The sequence below is a fragment of the Cupressus sempervirens genome, chromosome 1 (genome assembly GCF_028749045.1).
Source record: "Cupressus sempervirens isolate cs-2001-9-10 chromosome 1, ASM2874904v1, whole genome shotgun sequence".
Lineage (NCBI taxonomy): Eukaryota > Viridiplantae > Streptophyta > Pinopsida > Cupressales > Cupressaceae > Cupressus > Cupressus sempervirens.
Window position 1 is genome coordinate 29,120,276 of NC_143118.1, and position 22,110 is coordinate 29,142,385.

The 22,110-nt window shown below is 35.3% G+C and overlaps 1 protein-coding gene across 2 annotated transcripts in view; it reads left to right on the forward strand.

Moving 5' to 3' along the window:
• LOC149576008 (altered inheritance of mitochondria protein) overlaps positions 1–22,110 on the forward strand; it is a 73,410-nt gene that overhangs the window by 31,201 nt on the left and 20,099 nt on the right. For both annotated transcript variants that reach the window (XM_089816126.1, XM_089816127.1), the window contains exon 3: positions 2,764–2,833. In XM_089816126.1, the coding sequence (XP_089672252.1) occupies positions 2,764–2,833 (70 nt within the window). The remainder of the gene's footprint in view (positions 1–2,763; positions 2,834–22,110) is intronic.

A 22,110-nucleotide genomic window follows, 5' to 3' on the forward strand; every position in this document is an offset into this window, starting at 1 on the left:
ATAGAGTTAATTTTTATTATAATTGTTATTAGATAAATTTTGATTAAAATTTTCTTAAATTTATATTTTCTTAAATATATATTTTATGATAATACAAATATAATCCTAATATAGTAATAATAAAAATTATTGTTTTTATATTATAACTAGTTAATCTACTTCTGAATTCATAACATTTTTTTAACAATATTTACATTACTATATCGACAAGTACTTCCCAGTACGTGGCACTTGTTTCTTTTTGTCTTTGTGAAGGCCTGTTGCCAACTGGAGAAGAGGTTCTTAATGACTAAAGGGGTCTTTTGCAATTTTTTTTTAAAGCTTCTCAAGGACATTCAAATAATATTTTATAAGGAAACTTAAAAAACACAAACAACCTTACATTTCATCATTTGAACTTAAGAAAATTTAGAAAAAAGCTAAGATAAATGGAAGAATCACTTACCTCTTTCACTTCTCTTGCTGGTTCCTGCTTTAATGCTCTTTTTTTGGCTATTGAATACTGGTTAATGTTCTCCAAATGCAGAAAGTTTGGACTGTTTTTTATTGCAAAAAGTTGCTGAGAATTAGGGGGTGGGGACGGCTGGCCTTGGTGTTTCCAGGATGTCCCCTCCGTAATCCGTAATTTTTGTTCTTTTGGGACACCAGAGAAATGTTCCGAAGGCATCGCATCCCTAGGATCGGTACAGATGCTAAAAATCAAGGGGACACATTCCCGTACACTATTCTGAATTTGAGAGATTTGCAATCCATTATCAAAAGCATTTTGATATTTTCAAGTCACATTACTTGCTTTTATTTAGTGTATTTTCACATGGCATATGGAATAAGTCGTATTGTTGACATTGTCTCACATCAAAATATGTGTTATTAATGTTATCTTTGAGAATGAATTATTATGAATTAAAGAACCGTCTTGCTATGTCTAGCTATATGAGAGTAATTTTTTTCACAAGAATCTCCTTGTGATTCTTGAGAAGCGATGCAGAGGGATCAACACTGGAATTGTCCTCAGAATAAAACATTCAAGGGTTGCAACAGTGGATTTGTCTCTACATCACAATAACATGGAAAATGAGCTCTTTATTCTATATCTGTGAACTTAAACTAATTTACTGTCCAGATATAGACAGAGAGGTAACTCTATATTGTTCCTGTCACCAAAGTCTTCCAAGGTTTCTCATTTTAACATTTTAATTCCTAATCTCTTCAAACCAGCCTTCCATCTTATTTCAATAGCAACAAGTCCATTTATTATTAAATCCAAGTAATTCCCTTTTCATAGCACTTATAACATTCCAAAATTTATTAGTGTTTTCTTGAACCATATTTCACTTTTAAACCACCAAAAATCTTATACCAAAATCAGGTTTGGTTGCCTTGATTAGAAATCAGAAATTTCTATTTAAAATCTGCTCCAAAATCATACCATAAACCAAGAGCACGGAATTTTAAAATAAATTCCAAAATACTTTTCAATGGGAATAAGGAATAGACTCTGACAAATCAGATTTTTCTCCAAACCAAATCTGCAATATAGTCACTGATTGATATATACATAAATCAGTCCAAAATCTCTCTTCCCAAGTCAAATTCATAACATGCAGCCCCATATCAAGTTACATCTCAGATTTATTTAAAATATATTTATTTTTGCAGCCAACACAATGCTTTGGAAATGTCCAAGGCAATGCAAAAACATGCAGCCTGATAACATCAGACCATGATAAATATAATTTTCGTAAATCAATGACCAAAATACAAAGGCTGCAGTTCTATCTTTCACAAGGATGACACCATGAAACAGAAGAAACAAAAAGAGACTGATCTAAGCAAACTTTATTGGAAACTAAACAAACTACAAAAAGGAAATGGCTGTCAACAGCCAGAGAAATGGAAAGAACCTCATTTTAAACTATTCTCTGGTGTCTTTTCAAAAACTCCATACCATTATATATTGTTCATGGGCAGTTACAAACGAATCTTCTTGTTTCAGTTACCTGGCTCTTCGTATCCATTGATTACACATGGGCATCATTTAAATTTTATAATGATATAAACTTGTGTATTTTAATATGCTGTCCTCCTGTCGTCCAGACTTCCTGTTGCAATAAACTTCTGCATTAATAATCCTGTATGCTGTCTTCCTGTCACCGCCAGAATTCCTGTTGCTGACGCGCTCCTGCACCAAGAAGTTTCTTAAACAATCATCTGCCCACAAAAATGAAAAAAGTGGCAAATGAAGGAAAGATCAAAGTGATCTCTTTTAGTTACAGCTACCTGATTGATTAATCTCCCGGCCTTGATTTCACTTGTTTGGTTTACTTGTTTTTATACAACCTTTGTCATTGTGTAGTTGCTTACACATTTGGTGTGTGTCTGTCTGTGTGTGTTTGTAATATTATATACACACACCTAATGCCCTTTGGATTTAACCTATTCAAAGACAAATTTCAAGGCATCCACCTACTTCTCTTCCCTAAAATTTGACCGCTCTCCACACCGCACCTTCTCCTGTTCTTTAATTGATTCCTACTATATTATTTTTCATCTTCTGTCATTTACCAGCACATCCATACTTAGTTTAAATGTTGTTGACCCCAGCCCCATGCCTGTTCCAGTATATTAATAACTCTGAAAGGATCATAATGGATGGTGCTATTGATAGTCAAATATAGTGCTACTTAAATATTGCTTTTAAACTTTAAAATGGGTTTTTTAACTTCATTTTTTTGGTTCTAATTTGTTTGATTTTACTTGCAGCTTTTGGTTGACAGGAGAGCTCCGGCAGGAACACCAGTTCGTGAACATGAACATGCTCATAGGAAGGAAGGTTGGTTGGACTTTGATAGCTTCATTTTAACATGCAGTTTATTTTATTGAATCACCAATATAAAATGTTTAGCTTCCTTTATATTTAATCATTCACTTCTAAATGTTGTTTAATCATAGATGGGTGACGAGCTAATTAATTGCAAGTAATGAGGGGCATAGATAACAATGGACATGGCATTAGTAATTGTATTGTATGTTACAATGCACACATTGAGTTTTCTGTACAGTTTGAGAATATATGATTTAAATTTGTTGTCAATTGAGTGCTTTACGTTAGAAATAAACTCACCATAAATCCATAATATGTTTTGTTTGCTAACTGGTACAGAAAAATACAAGATCACCTGAAACGGAAGTAGAGGCATTCATGGTAGACCAAAGTTATATTAGATGAATGAATGTACAATAAAATAGAACTGCATGTCTGTTATGTAATGTAGCAAAATGCAAGTTAATTGAAACTGATCCAGGAGCATCCTTGACAAACTGAAGTTTTCTTTCTGTTTTATGTGAAGATGGGAGTGTTACGTACAACATAGATTACGTTGAATGTATCAAAGTTCCCAAACTTGCCGTGAGTTGGGTGAGTTGGTGAGCTGGGTCAGCCCAGCTGAGTTATGTCAACTTGGCAACTTGGCTCGCGGAGTATTGGGGCATGACTCGCCCAACTTGCTGAGTCTGGCCATGCATAACTCAGCCGGGTCTGAGCATATGCTTGCAAGTTTACCCTGCAATTTAACACTTGGCTCAGGGGGTGGGAGGACTTATACAAATATAACATCTAAGTCCTTTCTTATAGTTTAAGTTATATTTGTCTAAATACTGCGAGGACGTTTGAGATAGGTTTGTTGAATTGTATAGGATCATTACAAATGTATTTGCATTGCTAAATATAAGGAATGTTTCAATCGCAGAATTGTTATTGTTCTCCAGATCTTGCTTTGTATTTATTGATTTCAATACTTGCAAGAATGAATTCATTTGATATAAATAATCTATGATAGTGTATGTGGGTGAATGGTCATGACCATTCACCCTTATATCTTAACATAGATTGGTTAACAATAACAATTGCTGATGCAGATTGGTTAACATTATCAATTCATTATTGTGTATAACTCACACATAATACTTGCATGAACGATAATGCCAAATAAGGATTGATATTTCCAGTCAAACCTATAATCATATGAGATAAACAATGGTCGAAATCTACAGCCATGCCGATAACCATCTGAACATGTGAACTTTTATCAATGAAATATATATATATATATATATATATATATATATATATATATATATATATATATATGAGTGCATCAGTTGTATTCAGAAAACAATATCAGAATAGCATCGAACTTATGTATTGACAATATGTGTATGTACATATCAATATGTAAGTCATATTGATATGCATGCAATTCAGATTTATTATTTATAGTGTTTGTTTGACTGAAACTACATACTTTAACACTCCCTCTTAGTTAGGGAAGACAAAATATATATTTCAATAAGTTCACCTTATTTGGAAGAGTGATATCACCTATCTTGTGACATCAAAAATATAATATGCTTAAGAAAAACATCAAGTCACTGTTGAGATAATGGGTGTTGCACACATTGCATAATATTGTTATATTTTATTATTTTATTTTATTATGTAATGTTGGGCCTAGATGGACGTGCAACATGTAAAGATTCTCATGGAATATTCTTGATGAGTTGTATTGTAACATTGTGATAATATTTCATGTAATTATTTAATATTGGGGAAAAGAATTAAATGCCCAATATTAAATGTGGGGTTAGTGGGTTAGGTAGCACATGGTTTATGTAATACCACTTAGTGGTTTTGTGGGACTTGCTACTATATAAGCAACCATAAGGGTGTTTGTTGTAGAGTAAGAGTGAGAAAGACAAGAGTCGAGCGGGACAAGGCTTGACAGGTTAGCCAAGGGAGCATTTGTGAAGGTTGAAAGCATGGCATGGGATGTGTGGATTCATGCTTGTTTACATAGTTTGCTCGGTTGTGACTATGGCCATGAAGGCTTCCATGGTTGTATTACAATGGTATTTTTTGTTGAATAACATATGGTGATGGATGCTTTTGGAGGCTGGGTTTTTTCCCTCAATGAGGGTTTCCCAAGGTATATCTTGTGTCACAATTTTGTGGGTGTGTTGTCTATTCTTTTGCATGTGGATTTTAATTCCGTATTTATTTTAGATCTATTATGGGTTATGTGGAAACGGTTATATTCTTTCTTGCAAGTTTCCTTACAAGTGGTATCAGAGCTATGGTTTTATTATTGTAACCCTAGATTGAATCCATGGGAATGCATGTGAGGATAAAAGAAAGAGCAAGATATATGAGTTGTTTATTGCAAATTTGAGGGTTTTGGGTTTGATGTTATGATGGGATGTTAAAAGATTTGGGCATGTGAAATTGTTGGACAAAAGGATTTTTCGGATGTTTCATTTAAAATGAGGGTTTTGGGGGGTAGCATGTAGAAATGACCTCCTGGGTAAAAACAGACCTCACCATTGGATCCGGGTCAACGTTTCCATAAAGTTTGATATATAATATGCTTTAGTTTGACCATGTTTAGAGGAAATGAAAGAGTTTTTTGATTTCAGCCCATGATGGCCGTCAAATTTAATCCCGTCAGAATTTTCGTCACAAAAAAAAAAAAAGAAAGTGAAAAATCGCAGTGAAAATGGTAAAAAGACTATCTTAGTAAAACGACAATAACTTTCTCTCAAAATATCGGATTTCAGAGTTCTTATAGGCGTTGGAAAGCTAATTCAGAGCATTACCACATGGTATAGGTTTGGTTCTATGATTTTGATATTTTGTCAGGTTTTAAGAGCCCTCAAGGTAGATGTTGTTTATTTTGAGCACGGATTAGGGCATAACTTGGGCATATAGAGTCGAATTTTGGACTTCGAGTAGTCAACGGAAAACTCTACACATTGGTTCAGATTTGGTGCAGGTTTGGCATGATTTATTTAGTGATATATTGATCTGAACAATTTATAAATATATTTTGACTATGGTAACATTGTGAGTTTATGGCATTGGAGATTTAAGATTTGATGTTATTGTATACTAAATTCATATTTCAGATTGGTCTCATGATGATATGGTTATTAGTGTTTGGTTTGGATATGTATGATGACTTGTTGGATCTACAAATTGTGCAGTGTTGTAAGTGGTCTATACTTACAGGTTGCATTTATAGCTTGGTTATGGGTTGTCTTTGCTCATTTATCTTTCATTATTGATACATATTCAGATTGGTGGCTTGGATTTGAGTTGACTATGCCCTAAGTCACATGATTTGCTGATTTTTCTTCATGTAGAAGGGATAAGATGTTACCGGGTATAGTGATGGTGGAGAATTGTGGTTGGCTATTTTATGCTGACAGGTTGGACACTTTGAGAGACAGATGCTCGGTGCATGGATGTGATCACGGTGTCATGGATTTTGGCATGACATGATTGGATATGCAGGTACATCCTTGATGTTCATTAGCTTGGATTTCTAATTCAGTTATGGTGGTATATCTTCTTGGTTGATGGTCATGGTTATTTGGTTTCTTTTAAGGAGTTCATGATGTGCACTTTGAGTTTCTTGATGGTTTGATTGATTCTCATGGTTAGAGGATGGTTTTTTTTTCATCATTATGTCATGGATAGCTTGGATACATGGTTTAGTGGGAGCTTGTGACAGTGATGAGGTGACAGTGCAGGATTAGTTCCTGGTTTGATTTGGATCTTCATATAGGAGATGGATTTTATGATGCCATAGGTGACTTGGTACCACTGTTGAGTGAGTTTTTTTTTGGCATTGATATATTTATTGAGTGTTTGCAGATGTTGGAGGTTTGTCTTAGATCCTGTTGCTGCAGAAGCGTCTTTGACATTTGCATGATGCACTTGTTATTTTCATGGTGTGTGAAGATGGTTAGATCTTGAGAACTCATGGAGTTCTTGGTTATCTTCATGGTATGTGGAGATGGTTCTTCCTGGTATGTGGAGATGGTTTTCTTCATGGTGTATGGAGATGGTTGCATCTTGAGGACTTATGGGGTTCTTGGTAAAAGGTATGGTTTATGCTTTTATTTGGCATGTTATCCTTGGTGTGATGATGGTTTCATTATTATGTCATGGTATACTCTTGATACGCGTTTAGAGTTGTGACATGTTATAGTATGTTCATGTGGAGCATGTTATCTCTTTGGTTGAGATGGTTAGATCATGTTGTCATGTTTATGTTCTTGAGGCCATGGTTGGAACTTTGACATTGATCTTGATTTAGTTTCTTGGTATTGAGTACACTTATCATAAGCTGGATACTTCATGATATTGCTATGTTGCATTTGGAGTTGGCATGGATTGATTGGTTACAGGTGCTCATGGATACTTAGAGACGGTGGTGATGCTGATTTCTCTTGGATTAGAGAAGTATTTGTTGGGACGGTTGATGGTTTCAGCAAGAAGTCCAAGGGGCAGTCACCCGATATGGACTTGAGAGGAGATTGTTCTTAGATGAGTCTTGGTTGGAGACTTGGGTATCTTGATGAGCATTCTCATTCCCCACTCTTGGTCTACTCGGCAATTTTCCTACTTGAGAGGTATAGCCCATTGTTTTTCTCAAGTGCATTATATTTATGTTTGTCTTTCATGGATATGGATCTTGAGCTATGGTACATGAGTTAGTTCTGGAGGGTTCATTTGAGAGATGGTTTAGAATTGGTTATCTCCATGTGCATATGTTGTTATGTTGGTTGAGTTTGGGAGATGGTTTTGTATTGGGCATATTCTTTGGACCAGGAATGGTTTATTGAGTTTGATCTTCTTGTGAGAGGCTTACATCCATGATTAGTTATATGGTATGGTTTGGGTGTGTTGAGGCTTCTTGTTGGGGTTTAATGGAGGAGATCATACTTGCACAGTTTACATCTATAGGTGTGTGTAGAAGGACATGATACAGGTTGTGATTTGCATGGTTGCTCTGGTCTTGGTTATCTTCTTGGATGTTTAGTTTTGCTTACATTGGATTTGAGATTGGTTAGAGATTGTGATCACTGGTTTGTGTTCATGTATGTCATGTGAGAGATGATATAGTTATTCCTTTATCTCTTTCCTCTGTTGGTTGTGGAGAACTTGGGAGAGCATTGGAGACTTGTTATGAGAGTTGTTCTTGCAGAATATTAATTTATGTATTGCGGATGTCCTTGATACTACATGGATTCACTTCTTTGAGATGTGTTGAGTGGATTGGTTATAGATTTGACATTATCTTTTGCAATGGGAGCTTCTTGGTATATATGTGGCAGGCATTGCTCTTGAGGCTTGTGATTGTAGGTTGCAAATTGGATATGTTGATGATATGAGATTCACTTGTTATACCTTTGAGGTATGGATAGTTGGATGGGTTTGACACTTTGCTGTGGGTGCTGTTTCAGCTATGGATATTTTGACAACTACGAATACATGTGATTACCTTTGGATCAAGTTATTTGTGCTTGGAATTTCAGTTGGTACAGGATTTTATGATCTTCTAATGCGACAGGTTGGGTGGCTTTCTCTTTGCATGGCTTCTATGTATGTCCAATGGTAGTGGCATAATAGGAGGTGAGATCATTTATGTTCGAGATGTTGGATACTTTTTTTTTGTTGCAGGTATTAGGATGGAGCACTTGGTGTATTTTGATCCATGAGGGTGGATGTGCTGGGAGGGATTATTCCCTTGTTCATTTATGTGGCTACAGATTGACCCTATACAATGTATACAACAAGTGGGAGATTGTTGAGATAATGGGTGTTGTACACATTGCATAATATTGGTATATTTTATTATTTTATTTTATTATGTAATGTTGTGCCTAGATGGACGTGCAATATGTAAAGATTCTCATGGAATATTCTTGATGAGTTGTATTGTAACATTGTGATAATATTTCATGTAATTATTTAATATTGGGAAAAAGAATTAAATGCCCAATATTAAATGTGGGGTTAGTGGGTTAGGTAGCACATAGTTTTAGCATATGGTTTATGTAATACCACTTAGTGGTTTTGTGAGACTTGCTATTATATAAGCAGCCACAAGGGTAGTTATTGTAGAGTAAGAGTGAGAAAGGCAAGAGTCGAGCGGGACAAAGCTTGACAGGGTAGCTAAGGGAGCATTTGTGAAGGTTGAAAGCATGGCATGGGATGTGTGGATTCATACTTGTTCACATAGTTTGTTCGGTTGTGGCTATGGCCATGAAGGCTTTCATGGTTGTATTACAATGGTATTTTTTGCTGAATAATACATGGTGATGGATGCTTTTGGAGGTTGGGTTTTTTCCCTCAATGAGGGTTTCCCGGGGTATATCTTGGGTCACAATTTTGTGCGTATGTTGTTTATTCTTTTGCATGTGGATTTTAATTCCGTATTTATTTTAGATCTATTATGGGTTATGTGGAAATGGTTATATTCTTTCTTGCAAGTTTCCTTACAGTCACATGATATTCTTCTTATATGTATATCTAAGTTATGGTATGTCCACTGACATCAAGTCTCATGATGTCTACCATAACACATCATGGCATCTCACCATGATTATATCATAAAGAACATAATGATCTGCAATAGGTATCATGTCTCATGATATCCATCAAAATGCTCAAGAGATACTAAGTATGACGTATTTAGATATCACCTCACTCTTGATATCAAGGAGTATATTGAACATCAAGTTAGCATGATATTCATATATCCTGGTTATGGTATGTGCACTAACATCATGTCGCATGATGTCTACCATTACTCATCATGGCATATCCATAGATATTATGTCACATGATATCCACCATGATTATCTCATAAAGAACATATTGATATACAAACTATATCAAGTTAGCATGATATCTATCAATAAGTCCACGGGATATTAACTATCAAGACATTTCCATGAATATCAAGTCAACATGATATTCGCCATGATAGTAGACATTGTAAAGTGGCTACCTTACAATGTTGAATACAAGTGTATATTATCAAAGAGATAGTCACCTTTCAATAATGTACATAGGGGGCTCATAAAGTCATGGAGTCACACACATGACAATAACAGATTTTACATGGTGCTGTCATATCATCACACACGACGTCCAAAGTTTACATGAAATCACCACAGTTTCTTTCACATGGTGTTGGTTGACATCCAAAATATCAAATGGTAGATTTACCATATCTACTCCCAAAGAATGGAACAAAAGTTTCACTTTAAGCTTCTCTCTTGCAGAGAAGAATCCAATAAAGTATATTTCAAGAAATCATTGATGCTAAGACTCCTTGGCAAGGGCTTCATTCTTCATTACTCCAACTCTAAGATAGTCTCCAAATGCACAAACTTCACTTGGTATGAGACTTGGTGAGAATATCAGCCTCTTATAATGTTGTGATAATATACTTCGTCTAGAAACCACCTCCATGATCTACTCCCTTAGCAACTCTCTCAGTTCTGAACATGACATTATAGCTGTAGTTTTTTGTACTCAAATACTCTTCTCTGATTTCATAGTAACACGAGTGAATGCAATAAGCTTTGGATTTATCCCCAGGCTTGTTGATACCAAGCATTCATAATAACGTGGCTTCTATCTGAAGCTCCAAGTACATGCATCATTCACTTGACCTTCCCATCCAAGATTTTCTGTGATGGATTCTTAGACTCCCTTTGAATGTTGATTCGTCCTCTTAGAAGAATTGTGACCACAAAATTCCATTGCAGTCTGCTCCCTCTAAAGCAATATAACCTCACTCATTGGATGTCAATTGATCACAAATCTTTTAGGTGCTCCCTCTTGGACTACTGTCATAAGGTCATTTGAATGACCAATCCTAATATTTGAACAACATTCCATTGCAGTGTTGTCCCTCTTCAAGGGAAGAGTCCCTAGACTTGTCTTTATTTCAGAATCTAGATCAAAAGGATCCATTGACATGTTCTTCGTCTTTTCTTTTGAATGAGATCCTTCAAGCCTATTTGGAAGACTCTTACAGATACCTACTAATGGGAGCTTCAATCTCTCAAGAAGGATTGTGGTTGTCGGGTCAGTGGCAACAATAATGCTAATGTGATCACATCACTCCTTCAGAATATGAATTTACGAATATGTCTTTTTCACAAATAACTTACCCCTTATTTAAATCCTATATTTAAAAGAGGTGACTTTTCAAAACGAAACAATGATTTTCTTAACATCCCTTAATTGCACCCTTTGAATTAACTTCTTAAACAAAGAAAACACATCTTTTGCAGAATAATCTCACATCTCCATTAATTAATTTTTAATTAAGATTGCTTTCTTTTGGTGCACTAATGCTCCATATTTTCCAAACTGCCAATAATATATTTGATCATGGATTAAATTGATCTCTGTTTATTTCAAGGATTTCTCCGACTTTGTATAGAGTTCGTAAATGTCGTATTCCTTCTTGCATGCTTGTTTATAGATTTCTAGACGGATGCTATTATAATATCAATTTGAATGCTTCTTGTTCATATGTGATTGACCTTGTGCATATTTGTCTGTTCAACGTTGCATCCTGTATTCACTCTTCGAATTCATATAATGACACTGAAGTCTCCTATGCATGTCGGTGATTGTCTGAACTTCAAAACACATTGGTTTTACCGTGACTACTGGCCTTCAATGCCTACTCCATATTTGGTGTGCTTAGGGTCGCTGTCAAAATGATTTTGCTTCTTGTGTTTGCCAACAATATCATTCCATATATTCAGGCCCGACAGTTATTATCTCAGGTTTTCAAAGAAAACGATAATACCTCTAACACCATCCATATATCTTGTATTAATTGCAGCACAACCAGTTTTCTCAATGCCTTGTCTTGGATGAGTTGTAGTTATCACTAAACTTGACTTTAATCGTTCTATTTTAATTGCTCAATTTCATTACGCTATGAATACTTCATCAAGAAAATCCATACTTGATATATTTTGAAGGTTTATTATCACTTTAATGTTTTGCTTGTAATATTCAATATAGTAGGACATTTCAGCACTATCATGGCCATTGTCGATCCTTAAACATAACCTGTCCTAATGCAAATGATCTTCAACCTAGCTCTGATACCATGTTGAGTTGAATAGGATCATTACAAATGCATTTGCACTGCTAAAGATAAGGAATGTTTCAATCACATAACTGTTATTGTTCTCCTTTGTATTTATTGATTTTGATACTTGCAAGAATGAATTCATTTGATATAAATAATCTATGATAGGGTATGTGGGTGAATGGTTACCCTTATATCTTAACATAGATTAGTTAACAATAACGATTGCTGATGCAGATTGGTTTACATTACATCAATTAATTATTTTGTATAACTCACACATAATACTTGCATGACCAATAATGCCAAATAAGGATCGACATTTCCAGTCAAACCTATAATCATATGAGATAAACAATGGTCGACATCTACAACCATGCCAATAACCATATGAACATGTGAACTTTTATCAATGAAATATATATATGAGTGCATCAGTTGTATTCAAAAAACAATATTAGAATAGCATCAAACTTATGTATTGATAATATGTATATACTATATATACATATCAATATGTAAGTCATATTGATATGCATACAGTTCAGATTTATTATTCATAGTGTTTGTCTGACCAAAGCTACATACTTTAACAAGGTTTCAGTTTTATAGGAGTTAAGATGCAACATCTAGATTTTTTAGGTTTTCCAAAAAATTCTAGACTGAGTCAAATTCCAAGATTCGACACGCCTTTTCCACTCTAACCCCCCATAACCTATCTTGGTTTTATAAGATCAAATTGAAGGTAGAACAACAATTGTCTAAAGGTTTTAAGTTTTTAACTCATTTCATCCAAAATCCCTTGGGTTCAATTCCCTCTTCCTAACAGACTTGCTTCAATTTACATTTTATGTATATGATGGATTTATCATTTATGTTCCTTGTTTGTGCATTTCATGACAAATTAGCTTCTATTTGATGATGTTATAGTGTCTTCAAATTTCATTCAATAAAGGGTGCATGAAACAAGTATTAAACCATTAAAAATCTCTTAATTTCAAGGGTTTTTTCATTTTGCCGAGTCATTTCCAAGTCATAGCCGAGTCATGAGTCGAGTTTGCCTTGTCTAGTCCGAGTTTGGGAACTATGGAATGTACAGATAGGTAGGTAGGTACATTGTACCATTTGTTTCCGTTTGATTGTACAAGATTGTGGAGCAATAGTTAGGAAGGAGTGAAAGGCACACCATTTGAAGTGGTGTATTGTCCCCTTTTTGGACATTAGAAGATTTAAAGACATATTCAAAGAATATTAAAATTGACTATGAGAGCGTGAATTAAAATTGAGAAGGGTCAATTTAATATTATAAGGTGGGCTAAAGATGACAAGGAGGGATAAGATGAAAAGACAGGAAGGGAGTCGAAGAGTCACAACTTTGGGGATTAAAAAGGAGAGAAGCTCATTCATTCAGATATGCTTGGTTTATGATTCAGATTTGAGTTTCTCTCTTGCGAGAGTTATTCGGAGAGCTTCAGCTTTCATCTAGCTGAAGGACAAAAATCCTCGTGCTGGTAGACAATGGATGCAAACCCATTGTCCGTGGAGATGTCACATCAAGTGTCTCGTGTGTGCTTACAGGTTCCTCCTTGGTATTCCAATCTGACTGTAAAACTGTGTTTAAGATTGAACTTTGAATAATAGTTATTGTATTGCTGTTGTATAATGCAATGACATGTTTTAAGATATTTTATGAGAATCTACTGGTTTTATATCGTTAGCTTATAATGCAACTTCATATGTTTAAGTCTTGAATATTATATTGAGGAAGCAACCGGTAAATATCAATTGGGGATATTTCAAGTTGGGACTTGTGGTTGACAAAATTTAGGAGCAAACATTATCTCACATGCAAATCAGGATAAATGGAATATAACTTATTAAGAACCACAGGTTGTTATATTAATTTTCTACTCTAACTATAGTTCATATTTTGGTGTGCTTTTGTGAGTGGCATCCATCTACTGTACAATTTTTAGAAATTTGATTTCTCCATCTATTGCATCAAGTTTATGGTTGTTATGTATCTAATGATGCATTAAGTGATCACTGTTCAGTTAGAACAGCAGAAAAGGACCACTCTGCATATGTTAATAGCTCCGTGTCGGTATTGTCTCACTGTCATTTTACTTCCTTGCTTTAAAATTTTGCAGTGCTCCAGTTTATAGATAAATGCCAGAAAGTATGAAAACTATAAAAGACAAAGTAGGAGAGAGATGCACATGCACAGCTTAGTGATAAGTGCACCATTAAGCTTGGGATGCCATTTTCTTAAGAGTGCCTTATGAGAGGTATCCCCTCAGTGGGTGGTTGCAGATAGTATCATTTTGAGACTGAGTACATGCATTATGGGGCATAAACATGGTTGTCATCGTAGCTTGCTAAACCTTACCACTAAATTATGCACTACTTTTGACTTAAGTACACACATGCAGACTCAAGCATTCAGAGACAAACTTCTTATTAAGCATTATATATGTACCATTATTATTTTTTATTATTTTCTATGAAGTAATCGTAGCGTCTGATACTCAATTGCAGTTGCATCCTTCCTTGCTAGATCCTAAGGTTTGCCTCAACGTGTATTGGCAGACTCAAGTAGGGTCAGGTGTAGCCTAAGTTGCAAAGGATGCTCGCTATAATTTCAGTATAGACTGCAGGCTTCTTAAAGATGCTGTGCTTTATTAGGCCTTTAAATGAGGATGAGACTTTTCTTAACATGTCATCCCTAAAGGATTTTTCAAGAAAACTTACTTTGACACTCTGAAAGCTCTACCTTTTGTTCGTCATCTGTCCAAACAGTGCAGGACGGGAGTGCTTTTAAATGTTCTCTTCTGTCCATACCAAGAGGTCTGACAACTCACCAACAGAGTACTGTGCCATAAACAGTTTGGATATTCCATTTCATAGTCTTATCAAATATGAATTTCAAATGTTCCAATCTAATACTTTCTTGACTGATTGATATGCTATCCTTGAAGTAAAGTTGCATGCAAACAGCATGAAGGAAAGATCATGATAGCATTAAGAGAGCACACATAGCATGGAAAATGGAGAAAATACAGGAATTGACTTAGAAAAACCAAATGTGGGGGAATACTCTAGAAGACTGAGGCATAATCTTGTCCAGCCATTATCTCCTTTGTTGGCTATAAGTTTTAGCTTTACTGTATACTAGAACCCTTCTTCCATACTTCCACCATGAATATGATGCCTAAACACCCAAATGACATTGCCACTGCTCTTTAGCGTTTCTAATTACACGATAACACTTGCAACACTAGTTAATTATAATAAATGGCATAATTACAGGCAATACAACTATAACTAACACCTTCCACATCCTTCCAAGTGGGTATAACAGTTTTCTGAATTACAAGATATCTAAGAGGTGAAGTCCGAATGCATTAGGAAGACCACTAAATGAACTAAGAAATGGCAACTTCCCTTCTTAGTCTTGCACCTGCCTTTTAATTCTTATGTGTAACGTGTTTGAATGCATTGTGTGCAATTTAGTATGAGACAAACAGGTTGGACCATAGTTGAACCTCCAGTGATATGTTTTTGGAATGATTATAATTCCCCTTGATCACTCAGGTGGCTTATGTTCATGTTTTCCGCTTATGTATCTCCTACAACTTGATATATGATCACATACCTTATTAAGAAACAAGTCGTCTTATGTCAGTTGATTGAGAAGCCTTCGAGAAAGTGACTTGATGGGGTTGTTAGTTGTCCATAGAGGTCATTTTTGTACCCCCAACACCTAGTTATGCAACAGATGTAACATTTCCTCACCTTATCTGTCAGATACTACCTTGCTAGTGTGATTGTTGGCCTTTCACACCGATCTGTTAAGTCATTTTCACCTCCTTTTTGCTCTTTGGTCTCCCTTGCAAAATCACATCTTTATCTATTTTTTTTGAATTTCGGGTCACCGTGTTACACAGGGATGTGTCCTGCCCCCAAAACCACGTGTCCTTATCCCTAAAGCCATTTGTAGGAGAAGGGGAGGATAGGAAGCATTCCTTGTCTGACCCTTCTCTCAATGGATTTTGACGATGTGTTCCCAAAATAGGCACTTCGGAGTGCCTTGGTCATATGGGGACATCTAGAATGCCCTCCTGAAAAAGTGAAACAAGGATAAAGAAAAATAGGGCCGTGCCCCTTATTGTACCCTAAACCCTCTTGCTAATGCTCCTATTTGCAACTCAGCTACCATAATCAATTTTGGATGTTACACTTGCTATTGTGAAAAGGAAGAATCACTTATCACTATTTTGTTTGGTAATTCTGTCAGTTTTAGCTTTTGGGGCCTTTCATTGTAGTAAAATTATGAAATTTTAGTAATTGAACATGACATGGAATTTTGAGTTTGATGGATTATTTGAATTTTGAACATCTAAATTTGAATCTTGATGTCTTGCACAACTAAACTTGTAAATCTCTCGCCAAAAATGCCCTTCCAAATTGCCATTCGTGACACGCTTTCTATTGTGATCTGTGATTCTATTCATGACACAAAACATGGTAACTTGAAGCAAGGTCTTTAATATATATACCTATGTTTTTCTATTTTTATCCTTTCATATTGCTACCCTTTGTCCACATAGGAATGGCCTCCCAAATTGCTGTCCATAAAAGACTCTTTATGTCAGAAATGTCATAAAGCATAGAAAGTACGAACAAGGTTTTCAATGGGGACACCAAGGGTTCTTCAGCTTAATCTAACCTGGAAAGTTTCAAAGAGACATGAGTTTTCAACATTAATCACAAATATATGCTTTGGTGCAGGGAAACAAACTTAGTTTGAAATCGTTCTTACCAACGTGTTCAAGCATCTAAAATGGGTTTCAAATAATAGCATCTTTAATTCTGTTACTTCTCCTTTGAGTCTTTGTTTGCTTCTCTTTAGTTTTTCCCCAACTCAGAATTAGTGCTGGTCATATCTTACTCTGCACATAGCTCAAGATGTCTTCAGCCTCCGTTACATTTGAAGGTGTACACGCTGAATCTTATCAATGAGCTTTTCGGTATCGTGGGCTTTTTAATCCTCTCTATCTTGAAACTTGTGTGTTTGTTCCATCACAACATCAAAAGGACTTATCAGTAGACGAATGCAAGGTCATAGTGCAAGGACACTAGATATACACCAAATTATAAGCCTAACTATTAGGATGTTTTAACTTTTGAATGTACTTTCGTAAGAGATTAATGCCCTTTTGACCACTTTGGTTTTTATATATTTTTTTACATTTGTTTAGCGGTAGAAGTAGATTTATTTTTCAATTTCATGTCCATCTTCTCCCACAAAATGGTAGGTTTCTACCTGAAACAATGGAACTTAGCAAACCAAAATGAGCTAATTTGGTTGCAACAACTAACAAATAATCAAGCCACTTTTTCGACATGGGTAATTCTTGTATTTAATCCATGGAGATGCTCTTCTACAACCCAGAAATAACCTACAAAGGCCATCACATTTCCAACTTTTGATCAGAAGGCTTGGATTTACTACATGAGACATGTCCTTTTATGAATTTGGAAAAAGTGGCTTGCATATGGGGCCAATTAATGTATCTTTGAATTTTTGTTACTGTTTTTGCTATGGCCTTAATCCTATAGTGTGCATAGTGTTGAGCAGTAATCATATAGCTTTCTTATCTCTTGTATGATCATTATTATATTCTTATTTAGATAATTAGGTTCTCTTTGTATTTAGATATCAAAGTCACCCGAGGACAGAGTTGGGTATATATAGGTGAAAGAGGCTAGTTATTATTATCATTCTGACTATCGTGTTCTTATTGAATACTATTGGAGGTTTCCTCCTCAAAGTGGATTAGGAGGTTATCTCTATAAAATTTTTGCAGCATATTTACTATTATCCTCTTCTATTGGGTCAGGTTCTATTACAAGTGATCTCAGAGGGCTGTGAAGCCAAGAAATAAGACCTTTTTAAAATTCATTTTGGAGGTCATTTGGGAAAGCCTGATACTTCTTTGATTTTGGCAACCTTTCCTAATTTTTGAAGGTTTAAAAGGTCATATTGAAGCTGCAACATTATAAATAAGGGTTTCAACATAATTTGCTCCCAAGATTGAAAAGTGATGAATTTGTTTTTTATACCTATAGTGTTGACAAAAGTTATATATTGAACCTGCCATAGTCCAAATTTGAGGTAATTTAGAGTAGAATGCAAGGAGTTATTTTTAAACTAAGATTTCCACTGTTTTTTATACCTATGGTGTTGATAAAAATTATATATTGAACCTACCATAGTCCAAATTTGAGGTAATTTAGAGTAGAATACAAGGAGTTATATATAAACTAAGCTTTCCACCTAATTCTCCCCTAAGGCTACAGTCCATTAGACCCTTTAGTTGGCTATTAATAAAATTATCTTATCTGAGGAAGTGAGATCCAGCTCTGGTAAGTTGTAAAATTTCAAATTGATTTGATTTTTTGGTGTAAATTATTACAAAATTATTTGGTTGCAGCATGGTGGGGGGCTAGGCGATGAAAGGAATTTCGTCACTCCTAGAAATTCTCTTTGCAAAGAGGAAACATATGTTGAGCAGAGGGGTATTGTAAATTTGGACTATTTGAGGGTGCGAAATCAGATGGAGGAAGAAATCTTGTCAAATATGGATGAGAAGGTAGAAGATAAGAGCTAGCAGATTTCCACAATCCATAAGATATGAAACTTATGTTTATGGATTTTGATTGAATAAGAGTTTTTATGTCAATCTATGCAAAAATTCTTACACAATGAGAATCCAGAAGCACAAGTTTCATGACATGGAAGATCTCAAGGATATGATTGGATGAATAGTTTCTAGTCAAGGTTCTATATATTTCCAACACATTGAATCTTCACAAGAAAACTTGGGAAGAAGAAGAAGACAACGACATAGAAGAAGACACGGTCAAAGGTTACTATACCGACAATCTATAGGAAATTATAGAGATGTACTTGGTGATGGAGTATAAAAATTTAATCCATGATATGAATCAGTTTTGTCCATAATTATCCATCATTAAGGAGATTATCTAGTTCTTGGGATCAAGCAGGACGTAGTTTACTGATTTGTTTTATGACGTATCTTGGAGATGATTTTTGCACAAGGAAAAACTCTTTGTGAGGAGCTACAATTAATGTTGTGACTCAGCTTCTTTCTAAGACATAATTGACTGTATGAAAATGCTCTGGATTTAATATGTACTTAGAGATGGTATGAAGATGGAAGGCTCTTAAGGAGAAGAGTGATGGAAATTTCTAATAAATTTGACCCAGGGTACAGGCACCATATTGTTCGCATTATTGACCATTTTGTGTATCAAAGATATCTCTACATTGCTTTTTGAAATACTTAGAGTAAATGTATCTGAACTAATCAAATTGAATCAGTACAAAGGGATATCTCTTTACCAGTGAAGGCTATTTGCAAAACAGATCCTGGATGCATTGCTTGTGCCGTGAGAAGCAAGTGTTATCCACTGTGATTTGACACTTGAAAATATACATTTTTCAACAAGCCTGCAGTTAGCAGATATTATGCTTATTGACTTTGGGACCAGCAGTACTGTTTTTCTCATTATGCTTTTCACGGAAGTTTTCTTCTACGCTGGAATTCTTGTCTTTATCCAACTTACTAATAAATTGCACAGAATTTGCGATTACGGGCAGGAAGTGGATTGAATCACTATACTCATTTATAGGCAAGACCAATTCAAACAATGGAGCACATAAGTAAATCATGCTATACAGAAAGGAAGAGCCAATATGCCGAAATCAGAATGCAAGTCTTGAAAAAAGTGTCTACCTTTAGAAGATATCATACACTTGGAGCAAATCCATCACACTCAACAATATCTAGCAAAGATGGACATTTAGAAATAATACAGGAGTTGCTGAAAGTGGATTCTTATGCCTGTTATACGAAGGGAATGACACCTATTCATGTTGCAAGAAGAAAGGGCATCCTTACATCCTTAAGAAGTACTAAATTTCAGGCCAGATTGTATTAAACTGGGTCATCGAAAGCATAAAATGGACATTCTGTGGACTGGGGGACAGTTTTCTTTTGGACCAGAGGAAACTACAGGGACTCCTTGATTATTATCCATCCACCATCGATTTAAATCTTATGTGATTATTAATGTCTGATGCAATTTTTATGTTGCTGCAGGTTCTAAAGAGGAAAACGGGAAGACTAGATATGCGATAAGAGCGCAGTGATTTACAGATAGATCCAAGCGTCCAAGTTTCTATGCATTCCGCTGTAGAAATTTTATTTTCTTCGCTGGAGTTCGAGGACGGTACAGGTCCGACTGAGGTTTTGCAGCATTGGCACTCCCGGCATATGTTTTAAGGTGTCTGGAAACACACGTTGCAAGGAGAAGCCCTCGCCAGTATTGAAGCCCGCCTCTGTGATTCTCACCGTCTGCGAACAGATCTGAAGTGTGGAGTCACCAAGCGGGAAGGATGAACCGCTGGATTGCATTGTGTCTCGGGGTGTGCAGAGTAAGTTATACGCAGCTTATTAGGTGCTACAATGGTATGCGAAGGAAAGAGGGCTCTTGCGAGTGGAGCTATGGTGTGGTACCATTCATGCCATTCAAATGGAACGCAAGCACAGATAAAGAAATTTGGTATTGCTTATTGGACGATTAAATTGTTGTATACTTTACCCAAGCTCCAAACATCATAAAAATTAATCCGGCTTTATATTATCTTAATCCAAGTCAGTTGATTATGAAGAGCTGATGGTTGGAAGGGATTTTGAAGAATTAATTAATAACACAAATTTAGTTTCTTTTATGAAGAGGTATGATGGTTGAGTGGTACCTCTTCGTCTATTATAAATTTAAAATGTAAAATCAGACAAGGGGGACAATATTCATATTCATACTTTAACTTTTTTTCTTGCCTATGCCCATGATGTATTATATTCTTTTAATTGGTGGAGAAATGGACTTTTGAACTAAGCCTGTGGATTTGAGTTAGTGAGTGGATTTTGTGCGATCCGGATATGTTCGCAATAGATGGATCTTCTATAAGGAATGTCTCTATTGTGATTTTATTTTCAGCATTATTATTTATTTTATATTTCGGAGTTTTAAATTATTATTAAGTTGTGTCCTTTGTAAAAGTTTTTATTATTTTCTATAAATATTTTAATATTCGGATAAGTGGATTGGATCATTATTGCATTTTAAATTTGATAAAGGTAAATATTGTGAAATATTTTATTGTTTCCGTATTTATGTCTAATTTGTCTCCACAAGAGTTAAAGTGCACTTTAGACTAATTTAAAATTGCGTTTATATAATTGATCCATCACATTTGAATTATTAAAATTGTTTATAGTTTAATATATTGAACTTTATAAAGTTGTACGTCTCAGCTTATAATGTTGACTCTAATTGGCCATTTAATTAGGCATTGGTCTTTTATTCTTAATTCATAATCCATACGCTGGCAAATGTTTCATTTCTTGCCTTTGAGGAATTAATATATTCATCTGTTGCAGTAATCTATATTTATTCTTTATTTAAACATTACTTCAATCATTTACTTTTGTTCCCAGTTCATAAATCCCAAGTTTAAAGTTTTCCTCTAATTCTTGCCATTTGGAAAACTTTTATTGTTTTCGTGTTCTAATCGATCTGCTTTAAGCATCTTGGATTTGAGGTTGTTGTCCAGGATCAGGTACACCCGCCTCGGTTTTGCAGAGCCGGAAGTGCAGGGGATTTGGATCACATTGATCGATCCCGTCAAGTTGGCCTTAACCGGTTGGATATCCTAGCATCGAGCAGGCAAGGCTCCTAGGATTCCAATCTGCAGTTTTGGGAACCAACACTTGGTATGAAGGGGATGAACCTTGAGTAAAAGATAATGATCATGTGGCACACCTCACCATTCGATGCAAGAGCATCTTGGGTTCAACAACAATATTGCATCAACCGAAATAAAAAGAGAATTTGCATTATTTTCTGTTTCCAGTCTGTTGAACGTGTGAAAACGTTGCTGTTCTAGGTTTGTTTCATCTTTGAGCATAGGTTTGTGGATTGTGTGAACAGTCTTGCTGTTCTAGCTTTGTCTCATCTGTGATCGTAGGTTTGTAGAGTGGACCTA